The sequence below is a fragment of the Galleria mellonella genome, unplaced genomic scaffold (assembly GCF_026898425.1).
Source record: "Galleria mellonella isolate WM207_F2 unplaced genomic scaffold, CSIRO_AGI_GalMel_v1 utg23, whole genome shotgun sequence".
NCBI lineage: Eukaryota > Metazoa > Arthropoda > Insecta > Lepidoptera > Pyralidae > Galleria > Galleria mellonella.
The window spans coordinates 1,715,039-1,741,145 of NW_026442045.1; the positions used below are offsets into that span (position 1 = coordinate 1,715,039).

The 26,107-nt window shown below is 32.2% G+C and overlaps 1 protein-coding gene across 5 annotated transcripts in view; it reads right to left on the minus strand.

Moving 5' to 3' along the window:
* Window positions 1–1,061: 1,061 nt before the first annotated feature.
* The window catches only part of LOC113512878 (semaphorin-2A), a 398,040-nt gene continuing 372,994 nt past the window's right edge, over window positions 1,062–26,107 (minus strand). For all 5 annotated transcript variants that reach the window (XM_052894754.1, XM_052894755.1, XM_052894753.1 and 2 more), the window contains 8 exons: window positions 24,333–24,591; window positions 22,561–22,715; window positions 6,706–6,806; window positions 5,823–5,995; window positions 4,549–4,740; window positions 3,337–3,474; window positions 3,137–3,245; window positions 1,062–2,655 (listed from right to left, as the gene is read on the minus strand). In XM_052894754.1, coding sequence (XP_052750714.1) covers window positions 2,599–2,655; window positions 3,137–3,245; window positions 3,337–3,474; window positions 4,549–4,740; window positions 5,823–5,995; window positions 6,706–6,806; window positions 22,561–22,715; window positions 24,333–24,591 — 1,184 coding nt within the window. In that variant the 3' untranslated portion in view covers window positions 1,062–2,598. The remainder of the gene's footprint in view (window positions 2,656–3,136; window positions 3,246–3,336; window positions 3,475–4,548; window positions 4,741–5,822; window positions 5,996–6,705; window positions 6,807–22,560; window positions 22,716–24,332; window positions 24,592–26,107) is intronic.

Consider the following 26,107-nt stretch of genomic DNA (forward strand, 5'->3'; position numbering starts at 1 on the left):
TACAGAGCTATTCGATTAGTATAGATAATAGTAATAAGTTATATAATTATTGCGCAAGATCATCCCGAGATAAGGGAAGTCCTTAAAATTAATAGTTACTAAAATACTTAAGTAACACATCTTAGGTTATTATATTATAATAAACGTCGAAGCTCAGATATTTCTTTTGATTGTATATCTATGTCGATTTATATATTTACACAATGATATGAACGAAGTCCAAAAATATAGGTATTATTATAAACTGAAATTTCTTTGTTCAAGCACCTATTATACTAACATATAATTATGTACTACGTATGAGCGTTTTTTACACAAAGACAACAAAAAAACATTTGAATTTGTTGAAAATTGGAACAGTTTATTTAATTATTCAGTTTCTTCTTTTTGTATGGATGAGGTCGGCTGCTCATTATAAGGCGGTAGTTGTAAATAATACTGATGTATTTTACATATATAATAGTTTTAAGTGCATGAATATAAATTCAAAGTAATATTACTTTAAAGATTTTAAGTATGGAAATCTGGAAATAAAATTCAATATTTGGTGTGATTGTGTCGCTCTTATATATAATGTTGTCACGCATAGTATTAAATAGTATTTTCTTTATGTCTATTTTAATAAAAATCTATAATCATCTACTGTATTATTACGGTGTACTAAGTGTCTTGTTGTAATCATGTCTTTTAATGTGCAGCCGTATTTAAGTACTTGAGAAAGATTTTTAAATGATTTTCAAAAATATATAAGAAAAAAGTTGAATACAATATATAAGACTAGTTAATCATACTTTTCAACAATAAATATACGGTATTACCAGCATCAAACAAAAGTATTTGGCTAGCAATAATATATTGCAGTTTACAATATAAGTCTATGCAAAAATAATGTACTTACTTTAATATAATACCTTTATTTTTTATTTTATCGTTTGACAATGTATAAATAGAATGATGAATTGATGTTCTTTAATGTAATATGTACAGGTTCTTAGGTACAATTATATGATATGGAATCGAGTTAAAATTGGAATAAATAGGTAGTATGATACGTGAATTGAAACAAAATACAAAAACGGTTTCGTTCTCAAAAAAAATACGGAGAGGTAATGAGAAATAAGTCCAAAATACCATAAAGAGCCGATCATTAATTAAGCCCCTCATATTATATAAATACAGTAGAATAATTGGAGATTGAATGCAAATTAGGCATGTGGGTTTTATTACAATTTATTTTTTAACAATCAGATTTTAACAATCAATTTTAAGTTATATAGAAATAGATGAAGCTTGAGATATTGTAAGGACAGAGGCCTTTGGTACTTGGTTTCTTTTACACCTACAAATAACTTGGCGTGAAGTAGAATAGATCGAGAAAAAATTATATATATATTTTTACATTTGTTTATTGATAATGGCTGCAACTAGATTATAAAAATCAGAAGCATTGTTGTGTCGTAACTATTTGGTAATTTTGCTATAACTTCTGGCTTATTTAGAACAATCGTATCATTAAACAATAAGTGCATTATATACTACATATAAAAAAAAAAAAACGTAATAACCTATAATTTTGTTTCATTATATTTCCAAAAAGTAAGTATATTTCCTAACGAGTTTCTTATATATCACAGGCTTAAATTATATTCATTACTATTAGGGACGTGCATCCTATACGTACACTTACATTAGTAGGTACAGTTGAACAAAATTAGGTAACTATTTACACAAATAGGGGAAAAATAATGAGGCAAACCCTCCCACAACCCTCGGAGATTTCAAATTACGCCGCGGTACGGCTACACGGCAGTACGTATCATCGTACTCGATTCATTAGTATCCGAGTACAGTACAAATGATTTTAATAATTATCATAATAACAAATAAATATTATGTTATACCTATTGGTTACAGAAAGAAAGAAAATATCGAATGACATAATGGAATAAAAATAGTCTTTGAATTGGGCATACTAGCATAAAAATACAAATATTGTGTAAAACAATAATAAATAATGAATCTCAGTATTCAATTACGGGTACAAATAAACGCTACAATAAATGCAATGTACCAATGAAACTTTGCTATCATTTCGTTATCAAAAATCCCATTCAATAATCCTAACAATTTTTCTATACCTTAACCAACAAACAAAGCGTACTTACAATTCGAGAATCACTTTTTCTAAAATCTTTTTACATTCCATATCCAACAAAGCAACGCACAACGCTCGTATTTTATTTTTTTATATTTTAATAAAATGTCCATAAAAATTTTTAGTGTCTAATAATCACCATCTCATGTTCCCGTTGTGGTCGGAACGATACACAGTTTATTTTCACTACACTTTCCTTTATGTCTTTATAAATCTAAGGGGATTCACATTTGCATTGGTGTACAGAGTTGAGCCCAACACACTTTGTTCGTTAGTCGTTGAAGTCGCTAGATCACTTGCATTTCAGAGCGGATGCTTGCTGACGGAATTTCTTATGAGAATATGTTGAAATACTTGAGACCGGCCGACACGTAAGGTACCGGTATGGCACCAGCATAATAGTTAACCGACTGAAACATGAGGTAGGCGATGTTTAGAAGCTATCACACTATTTCGTTCGGATGCGTGTTCTGATTCGAGTCGTTCTGTCTCGCACATTGCTGTAAAAAATAATACAGTACAGTTAATTATTTGACACTATAAAAAGGACACTAGTACATTTTGCTTTGCAAAAATAGCGACACTAATGGTAATAAAAAAGTGGAAATTTTATAATTATTATCATTTATTAAAAAAAGAGAATTACATTGGACCCCGCACTAGGCGAACCTGTATCGCGAGAGTCCATAAACGGATTACCACGGCATGTTTTACAAATATAGATTAGTGAGTCAAATTCGCAGAATTAAACATGAAAGAAAAAAACATCGTTAGTTTAGTTGTCGTAATAAATCCCATACATATGGGACCAAGTCAGAAGTAAACGCTATCGATTGTAAATAGAAATATTAAAATCACTTTACAATTAGCGACGTAAACGTGTAAAATATCCACAAAAATACAAACTAATTAGTACTTTTAAGGTTCTCAACCTATCCTGGTAATAAAAGTAGCTTAAAAACTTAAGAGCATAAATTTTACCTCTTGTTTCCGTTCCCAAGTTTTCATTGCGTTTTTATATTTTTCAAATTCATGACACCAATTCGAATATATTTTCTGGTATTCATTGCTCTTTTCTGGAGGAGAACATCTGAAAATTAAATGAAATATTCATTAGTAGATATTCTTAAGTGATGTCGCTTTGACGCGTTCTGTATGTTATAGATACATTATAATGTTACCTGTGAATATCAACTGTGATATTATAGGAACAGAGCAGAGATCCCCCTAAGAAGCAATCATATCTGCCTGCGTCCCCTTCATTCACTGATATTATTAGAAGGCCATGTTCTGACGTCTCAATGTATTTCTCTGGTTTACTGCAAATAACGTGATAATGTCAATTATAAGTAACACATATACAGACAATTTATCTATTCTATTTTCGAGAATAATTTAGGTATACTACATCCTTACAACTTACAATTGTGTATAAATATTTTTTTTACTTGCAAGTCAAGTCAGTAAACTAGTAATTTTACATAGAAAATAAAGTATAAGACACAGATATATACATGAAATACACGCGGTTTTACAAGCCTATTCTTTTTGAAATCGTTTAAAAGCAAAGGAGCCAAGTTTAAGAAAATTTACACGTAAAAAATATAAAAAGAGTTATTAATTATAATAAAAAATATGCAATGTACGCAATCACTTAAACCCATAGAATTATTTGAATGAAACTCCATAAACAAAACCGTAATTCCCAGTTTCCCCTTGCATTCTAATTATACAGGCGGAAGTGCGATAAAAGCAGATTTGGAAACCATTTAATTAATGTTGTTGCATGCGTGTTCAGTTCAAGTGTTTTCTAAATAATTTTAAAGTCATTTTAAACGTTGCGCATCCTCCTCGGCATACATTGATCGAGTTTGTTTACACGCTTCGGTTCTTCTTGAAAATTATTAATTAATATCTAATTACAATTAGAGTGTGAAAGGTTTATTGAGTTTCCAGTTAATTCACTTAGGTGTCTTTGAAGTTGATAAATATTAGACGACGTCTTATTATTTCGCAAATATATATACATTAAAACTTTTCCATTATCATTTTATAGTTTAGTTTGTTAGTATTTTTAAACGGTACATTTATAGTATTATGATATTTTTTTAATTAGAATAACTGATACGTTTTGGTCGATGACCGTGAAATGTTAAAGCAATTAAGAGAGTCCTATTCTTAACAGTAGATACCACAATGTATGAATGATATATATCTCAAAAGGCAATATAATAATTAAATAGGAATACAGCAATATGCAGTTTGTAATTACGTATTTTTAATTTGATTTTCACGGGACCTGTAACATTTATGTTCTAAAGTAGCTCGTAGAAGTAAATTAAAAGAATGGAAAGGGTACAACAATCATTGTATTATCCATGTAATAAACTTACTTAAATGTAATGACATGTTTTCCTTTGTCTCTTGAGTAGTGATACCAGATGACAGCTCTTGGATGTAACACTTCTGGCATTTTTACAAAACTACCCAAATGTAGACTTTGGCCCCAAGTAGCAGAGACGCTTTTGCGGGTGATCGACGAATCACAAATATCAGCTGTCTCATTCACCACGTCTTGGATTAATCTAAGAGAAATAAATAGAAATTAATAATTTATAAAAAGAAAAAGGAAGAAACAAAGATTTATTAATCTCGGTATCCGTAATATGGGGTTAATAAATCAAATAGCGAGTTGGTAAATGTTGGTTGATTAATTGTATTTCATTGTTTCACGCATGTAGTAGATTAGGTTTTAGGCTTACATGAGTTTGATACATATTATGAAAAAACCTTGAAGCTTACTTTGAATATAATTTGTTGAAAACCGTTAGTTATTTGAACTCTAAGCATTTCTATTTTTATATGAAATAAATATAGGCTTTTGGATACAAATCTACGTGCTGAGTTTATTTGGAATATAATTAGATATTCGGTTAAATAATTTGGTGAACGTAACTAATATGGAAAGATCATAATAATATACAATGACAGCTCGCTGTAGCAAATGTGGTTGTTAAAGTATAAACACAATTAATTAGAGAGAAACTTTGTACAAAGTCATCTGCATAGATCTGTCAGTGAACTGCGTTGTTCGTGTTTCTGCGGCTAAATGCTTGCCTAGTCGTGTTACGGTTTTAATGATGAGGTATGGCACTTAAATTACGGGATATATCTTATTGGTGCCATCTGTCTATAGGCGATGGTTATTACCAAGTTATCATTTCCTACTTGGTGTTATTGTCAGCTTGTTATTTCTAGATGTATAAACTACAAAAAGAACAAAATTTGCAATTGACAATAATAGGTATGATACTGCGTAGATCGGACATACGAGATTCGGAAAGACGTCAAATGGAATCTTTACTGTGGATTCTAGGTTAATTTAAAGTGATTAAAGTTTTTAAAGTCTACTTAAATTTTCACAAAATTAATATATAGTCATATAGAAGTAAACATTTGGATTAAATAAACGATCAGTTTACAATTGGTGAAAATATCACAGAACATATAAAAAAATAGTAGCAATTTCTTCAATTTTAATGTGATTTTCATTGAAATTTATAAGACATTGTAGGAATAAAAAAAGGAATATTGTATATTATTAATTTGTAAATGAATAAATTAATACTTTTTATTTTTAAATTAATTAACATATTTTTTATTTTACCCAGGCGCGTATTCTCGACAGACGCCTGCATCTCGATCCCAGCCACAATACGGATCTCGCGCGCACCGCACGCACGCGTCGTAGCGCCGTGCACACAGAGCCAACCGTAGCTGTAGCACGCGTTTGTCTGATGCCGCGTAGAGGGAGCCGTGGGCGCGGGAGATGGCCATTGCCTTGTGGAGAAAAAAGTATACATAAGCGTAATGTTATAACTAATTTTCTCAAGTTCTTGATAGTTTACGGTCGTCTTGTATTCTATAATCTTGTTTTTGTATGAGCATGTTAGACGTGCAGCTCATTTGTAAAAATCAATAATATTACAAATACATATTCTAGATGTATTATTATTTTACTAACTAAATTATTTATTTTATTAAAATTTGTGTTATAGGTATTTGTGTTATAGGTATTTGTGGTATAGGTAGGTAGGTGGTAAATTGTTATTTTTGATTTGACGTATGATTATAAAATCAACAGTGACAAGACCAATTGAAGGCAAAGTGTGGCAAAATGAAATAAAAAAAAAATATTTTCATATAGAGACACGCTGAAAATCGTAGTGAGTGGCAAGAGCTCCAACGACAAGAGCGCTGCTCTTCAATGGGATAGATAGATAGATAGTTGCGATAAATTAATAGATTTTATTAAGTTTATTATATATTGATTTTAGCCTGATAAAATTCGCTAAATAAAAATTCGAAAAATACCAACATTGGATAATCAATAATTTCGTTATGTTATAATTTTGTAAACTGAAGAGCCATGATACTATCTTGTTATAATAAGAAATGTAAAGTAAAAAACAAATATAAGAGTTTGGCTTTGATATACGTATAGAAATTGAACCTGTGTGTTATTAAATTACTTATAATCTTATAATTACCTGAATAGGTTCACCAGGTGTTACATCGAAAATATCGAGCAGAGTTGACTGACTGTCACCATTTCGTATCCATTGAACGATCTTGTGAATCTTCCCATCATCTGTAACAATTAAGATTAATGTAAGATTTTTATTGATAATCATCATCTATATTAAATACGCCTACAACATCATAATAGCAACAGTCGACTATTGCATCTGACTCCCCCATTTGGGATTATAGTCGTGAACTATATATATTTATATTTAATTTAATATCAATGATTCTGATTTTTATGCATAAAATAATTTATAAATTTATTTAATAATTATATAGTTTTTTAGAACTTGTAAAGGAAAATGTGACAGAATATTGTAAGTTTTCTCCTATTCTTTCATATGGGTACTGTATGTTTTTTTTTTTAGTTTTAAAATTTTATTTTTTTTATGCGATTGTGATTAAATATACTTAAAATATTAGTTTCTGTAGTCTCTATTAATTGTGTCTACTCTGTAACAGGTTGACATAGTATTCGTGTCAAGCTCACCGCCGGTGTAAAGACCAAAGCGAGAAATCACGAATTTAACTGAACGGCATTCGTTTCTAACTGCTTGTTTAACTATGTGATAAATTATAAGGGTACGTCATTTTGATGGAGCCAATTAATTTTGTCGGTCGCAAAGAAAGTCACGAAAACAGAAATTGTTCTGATTTTAATAATTATTATATATATTATTGACGTATATATCATTTGTTGTAGTTTTTCTAGATATATATTTTTAATTCAAATATATTTTATAATAATTTTTTTATCTATTGTTAGGTTTTACTTTTTTATAGTGGTTACGGTATAATTATAATTATGCCAACATTTCTATGTTTAGCAACTTAATTTGTATCATATACATATTATTAGTTTATTACATTGTATGAATAAAAATAATGTGCATATATAATTCTCCATATATATTTTTTTCCTTTCATTCAAGGGCTTAATTGGTTTAAAACTTAAAACGAAGCTATCACTGTTTCAGAATTTTTTAATGCATCAATACATAAAAATGTAAGGGAGCATATTTTTGAAAATATTGTTATTACATTCTAAGGCTGCAAATAATCAATATCACCCATTTGGTATTAGACACGTGAGCACGGCTCGAGCTACGAGCGGTACGTTGTTCGTTCCACATAAGGCTACAGTTTCGCTATAGTCGGGCGACCTCCAGCCTCCTTACAAAGCCGAATCGGGAGCGAATTAATATTCGGGCCACGAATCTTAATAGCTAATTGGATTAGAAGCATGTACTGAAATTACCTAACCGGGTTACGTACAATAGTAACGCGACGTGTTGCGTTCACCCTAGACGAAATGGCACAGGCCGTATTATTGTTCGTTATGCTATAGTTGCTGAGTTATAAATCAGTAATTATATTAAGCCGGTACGAAATTAATGGTAATATTGTTATTGTGTGCGACTGTGAATAAACATGTGGTACATATATTTCTGTTTGTTCTCGGTTCCTTGACGATTGGCATCCTACTATTCTATTACGTTACTACTTATGTTCTACTAATTATATATATATATATATATATATATATATATATATATATATATATATATATATATATCACAGCTTTGATCGCGGAAATTCGGATAAAAAGTTTTTTTTTTTTATACAACTTAGAATGGCAAACAAGCTGACGGCCCACCTGATGGAAAGTGGTAACCGTCGCCTATAGACATGGGCAGTACCATGAACATAACAGAGTATACTGTTTAGCTCATGATACCCCCCCTGCGTTGCCATTCCTAAGGACTCAGATGTTATTCCTCTGTACCCAGTAAATTCACGCCATATCCCACCCTTCAAACCGAAACACAGCTATGCAAACACAACTGCTTCACGGTTGAAACACGAATGGGACAGAGGTACCCAGTGTCGTGTTAAGGGTAAAAATGATCAGTCTGTGTACTAAATTTCATTGAAATCCATTTCGTTAACTCATCAAACATACAATATATTTAGAAACTATTACATTTATAATATTAAGATCATATCGTGCCGTGTAGATATCGACATAGAATGGGCCACTTCTTTTTCCGTGGGTGTCGTAAGAGGCGATTAAGGGAACTTATTGTTGAGGGATGGGCAGCAGCATCCATCTTAAGACATTATCAAAAGCTTGACTGCGGTTGCCAACCCGCCTGCCAAGCATGGTAATTACTGGCAAAACCCAATGATTTATGGGGAAGATCTTTGTGCAGCTGTGGACGGATAATGGCTGAGATGATGATGAAGATGATGAGATCATGTTGGAGATTAAAACACAGAATCATTGTAATATATTTTAAGTGCGATTCAAGTTTTTAGTTTTGACTCGATTAAAAACTCGTTTCTTTATATTTGTATGTACAAGATGATAATAAAAATAATCGAATAGTTAATTAGGTACGCATCTAAATAATGTTACACAGATAATATAATTTTATCTATTCTCAACAAGTACCTTGTAGAGAAGGCATAAACAACCGAGTACTAAGCCGTCACGTCTGATACATTATAAATATTTAATGAAAATTCGATTGTTTATTTACATTATTTATATACGTGTAGCTTGACAAGTACTGATATAGATTAGTATGTATGCTTTAATACATCTTAATAATATTGAGTGTGTTAACGTGATATATCTGACGCAATAAGTATAATTTGTAGGCGACAGTGCCGTCAGTCTGACATCGAAGCCCATTAGTATCCTGCGACGGCGGAATGGTTTTGATTGACGCAAACAAGTGCCAGTAATTATGTCGGCTGAATATCGTATGAAGGAACTAAGAGCTACCTATAAATAGATATATACAAATGAGAGTTAGCATTGATTGGTTTTAATTTAGTCAATTTACTGATGTCAATGAATTATTTGATATACGAGAATGTTAGAATTAAAATACAGTAGCTTAAATTTTGTATACTAAGTGATATGATTTAAGTTACTTTTAATTATTTAAGCAAAAAGAGATTTTAAGGCATCGTTCTGAATTACACATTGTTATTGTTTATTTTATAAACTCTGGGGAAGGATTACTGAAATAAATAGTCTTCATTATCTACGTAATATGTGGAATTTATTTTTGAAATATATTCATCTTTATAATCCTTACATATATTACAGTGTAAAGAAATCTTTCCTATTAATATTAAAATATGAAAATGAGTTTGTTTTTTATTTGTAGTGTTATAATAGCTCAATTAATAATTTTGAAATTTAAACATTTGTAGTATTTAACATGGAGAGAGACAGAGGCAATTATTTTTCTTGATAACTCGGATCAGTTCGCGGCCAATGCAATTTACTGATAAATAAATATATCATTGACATGTAAACTCCAATATATATACGTATGTATAACTATATAGATTACATATTCAAACCATTTTGCTCCTAAGTAGGTTGATGTGATAATAGCTACATGGGAAAGCATTCAGCAAACTTGTCTGCAAGCAAATGCGGGGAAGCTGTACACGGCGCTGTCTCCAATCTGTTTACAGTAGCGATGTTACGCGTTTTAAGCTTTCACACGTGACGTGAGGTGCTGGGCCCCCGAATTATATTGAAATATGAGGGTGCCAATATTATTGTAACTTTGTGAAACGACATGTCGTTTGATAAATATTATGCTATCAATAGTTTGAATTTGTTGAAAAGAACGCCATAAGATTAAGCTTGTGAATTGAATATATTTTTATAGTATAATAAACAATAAATGTAATTTGGCTTTTAATGAATATAGGCCTATATGCCGTAGCCTAAGTTTTTTCGGTCTATTGGCTCTTACTTATATGGGTTTATATTACTATAAATTTATATTTATTCATAATAATAAGCTAGCAGTTTTTTTTCATTGTATGGAAAAACTACTACGTCTGCGTCTTGCGTACCTACAGCGAATAAATATTTTTCTTCTTTCTTATTCAAGTGAAAATGTTCAATTAACATAACTTACAGTAGATTGTGGTACTTACGTACAATCTTATAAACTGTAATTGAATTAAAAGATTAAAGTAATTAATTTAAGAGAGAGGCACGATGGCAAATCCTTTAAAAATATCTTCTTACAATTATTTAGATTTTCTAGAAGTTGCTTAAGGGAAGGAAATGCGACGGAGTATTTTGGTATGTTTGTTTAGATATATTTGTTATCTGAGTATCGTAGTTGCCTTATATGGTAGGTATATATAGCGGTGTAATCATCTTCTTAATCTCCTATATTAATGCGTATACATATCTAAATTAAGTATGAGTAATATATTATTTAGATCACGTTTAATATTAATCAACTTCAGGACAGTGTTAGTTAAAAAGCTTAATAAGATATGATTATATTTTTAAACTCTACATTCCCACTAAAATTAGTTATCTATTCTGTTTCTATTTTCAAATACTGGTTTTTTTAAATTCTATTTTAAAAATATCGAGTAAATGAGAGCGTCGTAGCCCAGAGGTTTATTAATCTAACTGACCGCAAAGGTGATGTATTTGAAACTATTTAGACACATTTTTTGGTGTCAACTGATAGTGATAATGTCAGCTAAATTTAATCTCCAACAAAATTTTCGGTTATGGAAAACAACAAAAATAAAGTAAATTAATCAAAGTAATGGCGGTAGGCTCACTTCAAGCCACGTTGAAGTCTACTAACTACAAGATATAATTCCTAAGATCCTGATCGTAGGAATTATTAATTATATCTTTTATACAAAAAATAGTAACATTGAAGAAATAATTTAAAGATCATTTAAAAATTAATATCTAACGTTTATTCATTATGAGTGAGAATGTTGACATTTAACATGCAACAACTTTTGTTATAAGAATCCACAAAGAGCCTGTTCATATAAATGGGTTTAGTTAGTAGGAAAAAGTGAATTTTTTTTATTTTATCTATTGAGTGTGAGAATATAATAACCAGTAGTATACAAACTGGCATAGATAAAGAAGACTGCTGATTAAGCGCCGTCCGTGAACTTAATTTTTGTTTTCTTCTTACCTTTATATTTCTACATACATAAATAAGATTATTTTACTTTTTTGGAGTTAATCGATGTCTAACAGCAAAATATTGTTTGCTCAGGTCTAATATTAACGTATATATTTATACCTAATTCTTAGAACTTAAGATTTATCTAAGACATCAAATTTCAGTAGGTTCGGTTAACTGGAATTATTGGTATGTTTTTTTATCAAAAAATTTTCGGCGACATCGGAGAATAATGCACGAATACCTTGAATGTACGGATATCTTACCTACTACGTTTTGGATTTTAAGACTTCAGTAGGTTCGGCTCAGAAATGCTTAGGATTATTCTCTATTTTATATTATACTAGGCTTATTTTATTTTTGGAGTTCCGTACCAAGAATTTACAAAGGAACCTTTTGTTCACCTTTGTCTGTTCGTCTTACTGTCTCTGTAACTATTAATGCTATCTATGATTATTATGAGCTACTATATTATTTAAAATTTGAAATAGTTTAACACATTGTTTTCAAATTTTAAAGTTAACCTATTAGTCCAGGTGTGATATCATATAAAAAAGCTTAATTTGTACATTTTAAAAGTGATTTTTATTAATTTTTATACTGTGTAGTTTTTATTTATGACCGAAAATGTGACATAAAAAGACCATCCCCTCCTTATTATTAAAGTTTGTGAAGACGAAAATTTGTAATAATTATAGTTTATAAAAATATATGTGAATATTACAGGAAAAATAAAACGATGTGTCTAAATACCGCCATTTTTGAGGAATTACCAAAGAATCTTCAAAATCAAACAGCTATGCGGTGCTTAAAGACTAAGCATAATTATGACTCAAAATAAGAAATTACGAATTGTAACATGAATAATAATAACTATTACGTATGTATGTATTTCGTATGATAAATGCAATAAAGGGCATTTTATCTCACGTTAATATATTTATGTACGGAACCCTCGGCCTGTGAGTTCAACTCACACGTGACCGGTTTTATTTTAGTAAGCAGTGTAATGTTTTTCACAATGTATTTTCATATTATTTTAACAAATATTTTTCTGGATACTATAAAATAACTTGTAGGTGTATGTTATTAAGATTTAAAACATTATGTTCGTGAGATTAAAGAGAATCCAGCGACTTATCTTCACATAGATGATTATACTTTCAAAAAGGGTTGTCTTTATATTCCAGAGTACTTGTTTGAAATATTAAATGTCTACGTACATAATGTAATAGTTACTTTGTTCCAGTACAGGTACAGTGTCACTATTTTGTTTTAAATTTAATATAATGTTGAGTTCTTTCTATTAAAGGCAGATATAGGCGTAGTCCTTTCTAGTCCTGGCAAAGAATAGGTCACTTGTTCTATTTCCGCGAGCGTCTAAAAAGACGACCGAGGGAACTTAAAGGTCATGAGGAATGCGCAGCAACTTCTTTCTTAAAACATCGCCAAAGTTTAACTGCAGTTGCCAATCCGCCTGCCAAGCGTAGCAACTAATGGCAAAACTTTCCAAGGAGAGGCCTATGATTAGCAATAGAGAGTTGATTTATAGTATGTTAAATGTCACACAATCACATTAAACGTTTGGTTTTGAAGCTAGGATACAGTTTCTTATGGCGCCTTAACGGCTTACCGATTACTATGAAATTTAGTTTACACGTATTATATGGGATGAAGAATATAGAAGATAGGCTACTTTTTATCCCGGTCAGTAAACATATCCTAATCACGTGGATAAAGTCACGGGTAAAAGCTAGTAGGCATAGATACCTATCTCGTACACTTTTTTTAAATCTTATTTGAATTGACCAATTCCTCATTATTAGTTCACGTAATTCAGACGTACAGTAATGGACACGTATATGTTAGATCTAATCCTTCGTTAGGGACTATAAATATCTCCAGTTATAGTCATTAATTCCGATCATGGTCGAGCCAAGCAAAATAATTAAACAATCCCACAATGTGTGCGACTGGACGGCTCGTTCCCCCAGGACTGCCTCGCTGTAACGAATTTAGTAAGGAGATTGCTGAGGAAAACGTAACAAGAAAATCTTGTATAATAAAATGACGTTCAGTATGTACTTATCGGCTTATTATATTGCAACATTACTATACAATTACACTAGTTATTTTTTATTTCACCGTATTTTGCCGCTTCTGATCAATAATGTATTATAAGGCTTAGTTCTACTGACAAAAAAATAATTGACGAATATAATTAGGTATTTTACTACAAATATTTAATATTATTTATACTTTTAATTTATTAGAAAAAGAAACTGTTACAAAGTTAAGTTCGTCTTTTATATATATATATTTTCTACCACTATGTATCTATATGTATATTAATTATATACATAATAAAATAAATATATAAGAGTAGATTATTTTTTACATTTGATTTTGGCTACTATTTCAAATCATAATGAATCCATGAACCAGCTAAAGGTATAAGCTAGACTGCGAATTTAATATTGTATATCATAAGTAAGCATCGCCAATATCATCATCTCAGTCACTATTCGTCCATTGCTGAACATAGACTGCCATAAAGAAGGGTGCTGAGCAACCTGCATCCACTGACTTTCTGCAATGCATTTGAGCTCGTCACACCAACTAGCGGGGAGTCAACAAGTAAACATACTTAAAAATAAATTGTAATATTTATGTAAATAACTATCTATTTTTTTTAATTCATGATATAGCTATAGCTTTTCTACAGCTAAGCAATTCAAACTTGTGTATTTTCTTCACAATTCTGTAAATATAATTTTCAATAACTTCCAGGTTTATTGGCCTAATATTGTACACAAAGGAAAATTATAAGGAAATTTTCATCTTAAAAGGAAAAATTCTAAAAAGAAATATGTAAAGTAATAACCTATATACTAATTTCCACGTCTCTTGCTCTAAAAGAAATAAATTTCTTTTTAATTTATTTTGGTTTATTATATATATATATATATATATATATATATATATAACTATACACGTGTCTAATTAGATAATAATTATAATAACTACCTGTAGTTTGAAGATAGAAGATTCCATGCCAAATATTGGTTGATATATATGTCAAATTCTATACGAGGAGTTAAGAAGTAACAAACAAATGAACTCACTTTCACATTTACACTATCAGTTAGAGTTATTAAAAAAAATAACAGAATCATATTTCTATTGTTAATCGTAATTAATTTTAACGACTCCTTAGAGACGAGACGCGGTTTAATTATGTCTCTTTTAATAACATCCCTTAAAAATATCTCATGCCCCCAGAAAGCAGTTTCAAAAGAAATAATCCCGCAATCCAATAAACATTTCGCTTCGACAGGCCTAAGTGAAAACTTTTTTGCGATCCCCGAACAATATAAGTTTTATTCCTCCAATGGGTATAAATTCCCAAACACAAAGTAGCTCTAACATCTTTATTGCTTTTCATAAAAAAACTCCATCTTTAACGTATAGATTTGCCGGTTAGAGTTCGAGTGGGATTTCCTTAAACACCTCGCGGAACGCACTGATACGGTACCGTTATGTCAGTATGCTTTAAAAGTTTGTAGTGTCATATATTTAGTGTTGCGTACATTTATAATATAATGTATAGACTTAGATATATGTATTGTCGAAATATATTTTTTATGGGAATTGACAAAATATATTCTAGAACTAATAATATGAGTACGAAAATGCATGGTAATTTCAATCGCGATACGTAATAGTTAGTCCCTTTCTTTTCAGTGTTTCCTATTAACGAGTGGTTACTTTTAAAAGGAAGAAATCATTATAAAAAAACATTATTTAAAATAATTCTAGGAGTTGCAGAGTGCCATATTATGGTATAATTACAGAGTATAAGTACAGAGACAAGCAGTGGAACATAAATAAGAATTCATGTTCTTGAGCGCATAGAAGTCTTCCTTAATATCTAATTATAATTTCCTATGGGAGGTATTGTTAGTAGTTGTACACGTATTATTAGTAACAATACCTCTTGTATTGTTAGTAACGGGGACTAACTGCTCATTGCTAGCAATATAGGTACCCTGTCAGATCCATTTCCACAATATCTCTTGGAAATCATTGGGGTTGTTGTGAATTTGTCACGATGGATTAACTGACCTGTCTTCATCCTCATTTTCTATCTCTCACTGATATCCCACCAAAATAGAATAAAGGCACGGACGTGGAGACCATTCCATTTTCATCCATTATAAAATATAATTCTTTAAACAACACCAAGTTATAATTTAACTTTTTTTATGGTAAGTAATAAAATAATCCCATTTACCTACTCAAGATTTAATCTTTAATATCTATGACATAAATATAGATAATCCTGTTCCGTATTGTAAGACATAGCAGATAAATTCTTCGATTGGCAGTATGAACGAATTCGGCAGGGACTTTTATCACGGATCGCAATATGTATTTTATAGGTGCCGTAAATCGAAGAACGTGGCTTTTTAACGTTTGCTACGAGCACTCGGCCGACTTTTACGAGATTCGTCGCTCGAAATTTTATGTGACTATCAAAGAATCAGCCTGCACCCCTGACCTCTTTTATACTATTTATATACCCAATCAATATGAATAATTTTATGTTCGTTTATTGACTGAAAATTAGTAATAATAATAAATAGCCATAGGTATGTTACAGATCGCTATCTAATTTTACATTAAGCTGAGCTGAGCATAATATAATTATGAGTGTTAAAAAATTAGTAGATATAGTTTTTATTGTAAACATATATATTCATTCAGTCCAGCCATTTTTCGTCTACTGCTGGACATAAGCCTCCCCCATAGGCTGCCATAAAGAACGGTCCTGTGCCACCTGCATTAACTGACATATATATACATTATATTAGAACATCCTTGGAACAATATAAATATATGTATATAGTCATGAACACAAATGTGTGTTAAATCTCTACATTATCAAGGTCAATTATTATATTTATAGATATAATATTGAAAAAGAATTATAGACAATTATTGTGTCATGCATCTTTTACTTGATTTATTTTGATATTAATTTTACAATTTGTAATTAATAAATTGTCAAGTCTTTAATTATAAATACATATTTCTATGTTCTAAGTTTTATAATATAAATAATTAAGTTAATTTAAAAATTTCACGCATTTACAGTACATTTACACGATGACAATAGAGTCCGAAAAAGGTGATATAAATAAAATAATATAATGTGGCATTCTCTTGATATATTTATCCGGGTATCAAAACAAACGGTTCAACGTTTATTTATGCCATAAATATTATATTTGAGATGCGAAATAAGCGTACCCGTTAAGCGCTCGGTTATTCTGAACACGTTTCAAAGGTGTATTTTTAAAGAAGGTTTTCACGGTGGCCGGCATTAGGGATGCCGCGACCGCCCCACCTCCAAAAACTTTCTCGTTCGTGCACCTTTTGATATTCAATATACTGTGGGACCTAAGCAATCCTTTGATGAGATGTTTTATGCAAAAAACGTTGGGCGCCGTTAGCGGGGCGCGAATAAGCGTTCAAAAGTGAACACATTAGTATTCCCGGTCCCGTCCGGGACCGCGGCCTCTCCCTCCAGTTTTGGGGGAATAAAAAATCAATGTTTATTCTTGTTGGACGCGTTTCGAATGCTAATTATAGGTATAACTAATTGTTTTGTATTTGTGTGAAGGCGCGATCGTTTTATAAATCGCCGACGGGGGCCATGATGGATTTGTGATTGGATTTTATTTTACTTCAGCGGATTTTTTAAATTGATTTCAATGTTATTAGTATACGTAATTACGTAGAGGTTTGTAATTGGCATATTTGAATTGAAGTTGTTTGTAACATCTACTAATAGACTATAGTCTTGATAAACGTGAGGGGAAATAAGTTTAATGTTTTAGATTGACGAGGACTTAGAAGTATAATTTCAACGTACTACATTCCTGTATATAAGTAATTGTATATGCATATCGTAACGTAACATTGTAGTAAACAAAGTTAATTTTCGTCTTGTGGGCCGTGAACGTCATAAGAGTTGATATACTGTTTTGAAGGCTCGCGTTCGTCAGGAGCCAAGAGTGCTGTAACTTCTAGCGATTGGAGCACGTTAGCCGAGTATGTCCTACAATAAACTACCGCCACTCCAATCGAAGTACCTTAGCGGTATCTTAACATATCATTTTGCGAAACCGCATTTCATGTTTATGGCAAAACTTAGACTTCATGCACTTAAGCAAATGGGTTTCCGATACTTACAAGAGCGATATTCGATGCGTATCGCTACATTTTATGCATGCTAAGTTATTTTGTAAATTATTACCAGTATTATTCCCATAACTTAAAAGTGCCTTAGGTATGTTTAACGATATAAAGCTCATATTTTGAATATTTATTAATTAAAGGCGGATAAGAAGAGCTCTGAACATTTAGTTTATTATTCATCACTTAATTGCAAAAGGAACGATGAACAGATTACCTTACACTGAATTTTCATATTTATAATACGAATATGAAGAGGATATTAGGATCAAATTACATATTACACTGAACTGAGAGCAGTTTAACCTATATTAATTTACTACGTGAGTACTTACAATGGGTAAGTTAGGTACGCATTTAATAATATTATTTTTTGACTGTTAAAATCTCAGGAGACTTTGTTTAGCAACTCACCAACAAAATCCGTTTATACAAGAGTAATACTGAAAGTTTCTGAAACTAAATTTCAAAACATCAAAGGACATTTTGGAGGTGGAGTCCGACCAATATAATTATGTCATCAAATGGCTATAACGTTTCACTGGCGAGTCGACCGTCAAGCCGACTGTGAATTTTAAATCATTTTTAATAGCACCCGAGGCACGACAGCACGTGATGTCAAAGCCGATCCGGCCTGGACTACAATTTGATTTCCCTCACGTCGTGCCAAACTTTTTCCAAATCTAACCTCATATATGATTCATAAAAATTAGAGAGCTCCTACTTTCCTATTTTAGAACAAACGCGTCGTAATTAGGTTTCGAGATTGTTGTTACAGAGACTGTACTCACGCGATACGTGAACGTTATTATGTTCGTTTGTTTACAAAGGCGTCCTTGATACTAAAGAGTCCCGGCGTTGACGTCTAACTCGGGGAATTTAATTAACTTCGTTAACTTCTAAATACTCTTAACGTCTTTGATACCTCGGCTCCCTTCATTGACAAACACGAGCTCTCAGTATGTACATGACAGTCGCTGTCAAACTTTTATCAACCTCGGGGCGGGGTGTTTAAAACTTGTCTAGCAACAGTGATTTAGGCGCGATAAAACAAATGGAACGAGAAGAGACGAGGGGCCCGCATTGCGAAAGTATCATACGCTCATTTCTCATTGTCTGCTGGCACCTTCAGGCCCGAGTCTCGAGTGCCAGTACAACTTTTCGCTAGTGCATTTTAATGCATATTATAACGTGGTAAGTACTCAAAATGGGTTAAGCGGGGAGGCAATATCGTGGCCGTAGATATCAGCACACTAGCTCCCTCTTTATTGAAAGAGTAAACTGTCCTTTTTCAGAGAACGCCGCGAGCTCTTTGTGACGGAATGTCGTGCAACTTATTTTGCGCTCCTCGCCTAAATAGTAGTGAACTAAGAGGGTTTCGGATTTACGGGTTCTTCCTTTTTGTTGCGGTTTAAATATAGGTACAAAATTATTAAATTATACAACAGTGTAACGGAGCCTGGTTAGGTAATGTTCATTTATTGCGATTGGGTTTTGCAATTGAGCGCAGCGAATGTACATGTGAGGGAATACTCAGAGGAGACGGAAACAAAGTTACATTGTGCAGATTAAGTTAGAGTAATTATAACGGTACGTGGCTATAGAAAGGGAGGGAACGTCAAAGGTAACGTTTAAACAATTTAATATTCCACACACAAGCATTTCAAACGGCAACTCAAACGTAGCTCGCCTTTCGTAAAAGTTGTTCCGTAAACGAACCCCCCTTCGTTAGATATCTACGTGAGTTTAATCCAGTCCGTAGCTTCATGGCAGGGCGGTTTGGTCGGGAACGATTTTCGAGGAAAATTGGCGAAAATTGCAACAACACAAGCGAAAATTACCACTCGGAGGCGTTGTTTAGACGGCGGGCCGAATTTATGCGGCGGTGGAAATGTGACGTGGAGCCTCTGCGGTTGGATCGAGCTCTATGTACGTGCTGTCATGTACGCCAACCGTACGCAATACGTACACTTACACATAGAAGTCAATAACACCTCCCGCTGTGCGACCAACTGGGATTTATTGCTAGGAATTAACTAATGGTGCAAAATTTTGAGCTAACTTAAAAAAGTCTGATTCTTTGTTGCAGTTGCATATTGATATACATATATGTAATAAAATGATATTTATATGCTAGAAACAGTTTTTTTTTGCTGAGATGTTACCCCTCTATAGGATCTGCAAATAATGGTCATTGAATTTATGTAATTTTTGTATACAAACAAAAATCACCACTTACTCCTATTTGACTAAATGAATGTCATTCATATATGTATGTATATAATTGAAAAGGATAGAATAGTGGCTATATTTTGATTGTTGTTTAGTATTTCGATATTGGCCGAAAAATAGTTTTTTCTTATAGCGAATTACTTATTATAGAAAATCATAGCCAAATAATATTCTTGGGTCTGTTATCACCCAATAATGTGGTTAAAATGCGAAATGCGAATTATTTGAGGGATAGTTGACATTGCCCGAAGAAACAATAGAAATTAATATTCGTAGCTTCTCCGGGCGTACAGACATACCGTAACAGTTTCCAGTCAGAGCTGTAGAGCGCATCGCATACAACTTTATAGAGTAGATGGCAAAAGATTTTAATTTAATTGTCAGAATTGTTATATCTGATTACAGAGGTTAAAATGTTACTATATATTTTAGCTATGATATGAATGAATGAATGAATAGATTTTTTTTATTATCCCTTTCAAAGAATAATACAGATTATAATTGTTAATAATATGGACAAAATAAATGTGACTACACGAAGCAAAGCAAAGAGGCAATAATGGGCGACTTTACCATTAAATAGTGATCTCTTCCAGACAACTTTATATATTACATTAAACGAATTTTGCTCGTATTGTTTCTTATAAAAAAATTTTGTGTTTAAAATCAAACCATGTAGATGAACGTGCATGAACTCGTTTGTGAGTAGAAATCCAATGGCATCCCGACGAGAGGCCGACGGTCGGCCGTCAGTGGCGAGACGAATTATTGCCTTTGTGGCACTTCCATTCTTTTAATTTCCCAGCAGGCGAGCATTTTTAAATTTGTGTGCTTTTTTTGAAATTGTATGTCATCCGTGTCTACATTTGATTGTAGCTAGCTGGGTTAGACTGTTCTCTGATACCTATGTCTGTGGTTTTATATGAATATATATTAGACTACTTGTTGTTATATTTTGGGGAGGCTTTATTTCTGTTTTATTTATCGTTTTCTGTATTTTATAAGAAATATTTATAATTTATTAACACTTTGGTCTTTTGCTTTATTAAGACTAACAAACAAAAGACTCATTTCAGTCATCGATAAGTTTGCTCTCGATTCTTATTCTGTAACAACTCTGTATTTTCCTACTACTAGACATGGTTGTTTTCCTTTGAGAGGAGGATATTGACCTCTTATAATTAATTATAAATATTATTGCAGTAATTAGTCAATTTGTTTTTTTTAGACTAACCTCTGTCAATATGTCAGCTGTCAGCAGTACTATGCTATAACGCATATACTTATTTCGTGGTTACATTAATATACTTACAGTTGTCAATTAAAAACTAATTAGGTACACCAGAGGGAGAATTTGTACAAAATCGATTGCTTGGGTACCTCTGTCCCATTCGTGTTTCAACCGTGAAGCTGCTGTGTTTGCATGGCTGTGTTTTGGTTTGAAGGGTGGGATATGGCATGAATTTACTGGGTACAGAGGAATAACACCTGAGTCCTCAGGAATGGCAACGCATGGGGGGTATCATGGGCGAAACAGTATAATCTGTTATGTCCATGGTACTGCTCATGTCTATAGGCGACGGTTACTACTTTCCATCAGGTGGGCCGTCAGCTTGTTTGCCATTCTAAGTTGAATAAAAAAAAAACAGATAGCTCTATTTACGACTTACGATGACGCGTCCCCCTATGCACATTAAAGATTAAGTAGATCGTACTTCCAGTTTACCACGATGTTTTCAAATGATTAGGCGAACATCTAAGTGTGCGTGTGTCAATTAGTGTGTAATGATTTATTAATATATTAGCAAAACATTGCACGCTTGCACCACTTGTATTGCAAGCGATTAGAAGAAAGGATAGGGCGTGTCATTATAAATTCAACTATTTGTATTGGACTGAGTATTCATATCCGAGTGTGCCAATGCATTCACTATCTTTAACTTTCAAAATTTTTTTTTTATATTCATGAAAGAGTATCGAAGAAATTAATATAAACAAATTACATATAATTATGTCAATAAAAGATTGATAACGATTTCATTGTATTATTTTGCTAATGAAGTTTTTTATATTTTTATATCATTAAATTTAAGATATCTAATAGTAAAATAATAATTTATGATATAATTTTAAATTATATACCTAAATCTGAACGCAGACCAGTGCAGTATAAAAGCATTTTTGAAATTGCCTTTAATAATTAGGTAATATTATTTAATTATTTATTGAAATAATTATAATATCACAACAGTAAAACCAAATTGTTTTAATTTTGACGTTGTTGTTTTTGCTGTATAAGATGCTAAGCTAATACAAGTATAGTAAATTGTTACTTACTGGTTCCGGCGTAGTATACAGTGTAGTCTAGCTGGTGACCCTGCATGTCCACCTTCACTTTGTCCACTACCAGTCGAGTGAAGAACAGATCTCTTTTGTAGTAAATAGGCTTTTCATTCTCATGGGAGACGGCGCTGTCCATTAACGGATGGGATCTGTCGAAATGTACAAAATACTTTAAAATTGTACACTTTACATATTAAGTAACTATAGGCAGGTTTCTGGTATATCAAATAATCAATATTTAAATAATTAAACAACAGTCACGTATATATAGAATAGTATTTAACTGTTGTGATTGATAAAAAATGTTTTTATTGCCGCTTTTACATTTTATAAATATTGTGACGCAATATTATTTTAATATTATACCACTTTTCAAATAAATAAAATATGTCGTAGGATGTTAAAAATATTATATTAATTATCTACAAGACCAACATTTTGAAATATATACATATATTTAATCAAATACCGCTACATAAGTGATCGTAAAAATTTATAATTAATCAATACTAAATTAATACCTGTAAAATCGAGCGAACTTAAATTGATATGCCACTAAATTTATTCCACAATACCCTAGAGTGTAAAGATTTCTAATAAAGGAAGTCATCGAAGCGAGTCGACGGAAACATTACGGGAATGTTGATAACGACGTGGCGAACGAAGCGACAGGCTGCTATTGTCGTATGTCGCACGTTGCACGTCGCACGAGGACGATAATGTTTCAGGGATGACGCGACACCGTGTAGAGAAAAAGCTTTAATGCTGCGACAAATACTACATTCGTTTAATTAAAACATCCACTCGGCGTGTGAATAAAAAAATTATTATACTATTTTCAGTACACTGGTTCAGGTGAAGTGTTAAAATCTCAACGTTTCCACATGGGGATCGTGAAAAGCGGTGAAAAAAAAAATAATTGAACGCTCTCGGGGTGAGAGCGTTGGATAATTAACAGGACGTGTCGCGAGGATAAAAGTGCCTGTGGATTTCAATGAGCGTGGAAATTCTGGCATTGCTGGAGACGGCGGCGTGGCACCGACAGGATCGCGTTTCACGTTTTTAAGTGACGATTTTCTACTTTGTTTACGTCCGGCGCGCTTGTTACAATAACGACAGTCTCGCTCTCCTGCCCATTTAAGCATTCGACGACGTTCAGTTGTTGTTGCAAATTAATTAATTCTGTGCATACTTTTATTTTTGGAGTTTCGTTTTTAAAATAATGCAATTTGTAGTTTGAATTTGGAATTTGTTGTGATCGCAACTTTTTATATAGTACCTATGCAGTTTCGCGGCACTAAGAATATATATTGTCTATGTAATTGTTTACTTGAAATAAATAAATAAAAAATACTTATTTTTTATTTTGTAAATGATACTGAATACAAAAAAACACACACACACACACACACACACACACACACACACACACACACACACACACACACACACATACAAACGCACGTACGTACGCACGAACGCACGCATACACGCACGCACGCACGCTCGCACGTACGCACGCAAGCACGTACGCACGCACGTACGCCCGCATGCACGCACACACAAGCTACATAGTGCCACTCGCTACTAAAATAAGTCCAGCTTGTTTGTACTAAGAATACTAACCAACTGAAGGCAATATTTAAATACTTTTTCTAAATACGTTCATATTCATTACAAAAAAAAAAACAATCAATAAATCCACTAATTCAATTTTAAGTTAAATAAATTAAACGTAACAGTAATAAATATTTATGAATACATACCTAATAAAATTGAGCACAGTGTCGGGAAGAGACGATGTATCATTAACACATGTGCCAGGTCTGGGTTCTGGTACTTTACTACTGATAACTGGCAGCCAGGCTGAGCTGGAAGTGGCTTGTTCCTTGAATTTTCCCTCAAATGCCTTTTGAATATCACTAACGGTAAAGGTGCAAATAGCAGAACCCATGAGGCCAGTAGATGCTGTTGTAAATACTCCATAAAACCGGCTGTCATCACTTGGTATCTTGTAGATGCTTTCTGTAAATTACGTAATTATATTAAACATTGTTAATACACTGTTTTATATTTTATTAACATTCTTAAAAAAACCTACTTATTAATACATAATCTGTAGTTCATAATAGGCTTTAGTTGATAACATTAATACTTTTGTATTTTAGAAAGAAGACGGTAGATCCTGATATGATTGTGTTTAGTTCACACACGTGAAATATTTCATGCAGATCTGTGTAAGTATTTAGTATTCAAAGTAATTTATCTTGCATTTAGCAATATTTTATTTATTACTTAAATTTTGTGAATTTAAAAACATTGAATTTACAGGGTACAGACGAATAACACCTGAGTCCTAAAGAATGGGATGTTGATACATGATACATCCCAACGCATGGGATGTATCATGGGCGAAATAGTATAATCTATTATGTCTATGGTACTGCTTATGTTTATAGGCGACGGTTACCACTTTCCATCAGGTAGGCTGTCAGCTTGTTTGCATTCTAAGTTGCATAAAAAAAATACACCGTCTACATTTTGTCGCTGTTATAATCTCGTTAGTCTTATCAAGTTCTTGGTATTATGTATGTCAGTGCGAGCGCGTTGCAACATAGCATCCGTCTAGGATACTTTCTGATGTCATAGGCTTCTAGGCCGCCATTGTTCTATGTGACGGCTTCTGATGTGACTTACCGGACGACGGATTATTTGTCTTATATTACGTAAGCATATGTACAAACTCAGTAGCAATAAGTTTCAAATGGATTTAAATAATTTAGAATGTTGTGGATGAAATTTAATCTTGACACATGTGATTAAATTATCACTCTGCAAAAATGTTAACTTTAAATACAGTTCTAAATTAAAAATGTATTTGCGTAATTGCTAAACTCATAATTGTGTTTTAAATTACGCCCAACGACATGAGAACTAAAGCGAAAATTTATCAAGCAATGTCAAAATGTCTAATCTGCTCTTAGTTGTCCAAAGTTTGCTCGAGTTGACTATCAAATTGTTATAATTGCGGGTGCTGAACTTTATTATCTCGATGTCGCCGAAAGTTGTTGCAACAATTAAACTAGTTTCTAAAATGATCAACGTCACATTAAATGTTGAATATCAACTACGGTTTTGTGAGGGGTACCGTAATAACTGCCAGGTATAATTATAAATTGTGTATTTAGCCCTGCAAAGGGTAGAAATAAAACCAATAAAATTGTTTGATAAATGATAAAATTACATTTTTAAGGGAATTGAATAGAAATAAGCTTTTCATCAAAATGTACTGTAGCGTAAATACACGAACCTAGATGACTATATATTCTTTTAGATTTAGAATTTATTTGAATAGTAAAAAGAATTGAATTGTTAATCATATAAATAGGGCAAAGCACTAACGTTTTTTCAATAATTGAAAAACTTGTTAATGGTCCTAATTGGCCCATGGTAAATGGTAATTGTTGTCTATAGACAAGAACAACATTATGGGTTTCACAAAAGTATCTGTGACGTCTATGATTTGCATATCCTTAATTAG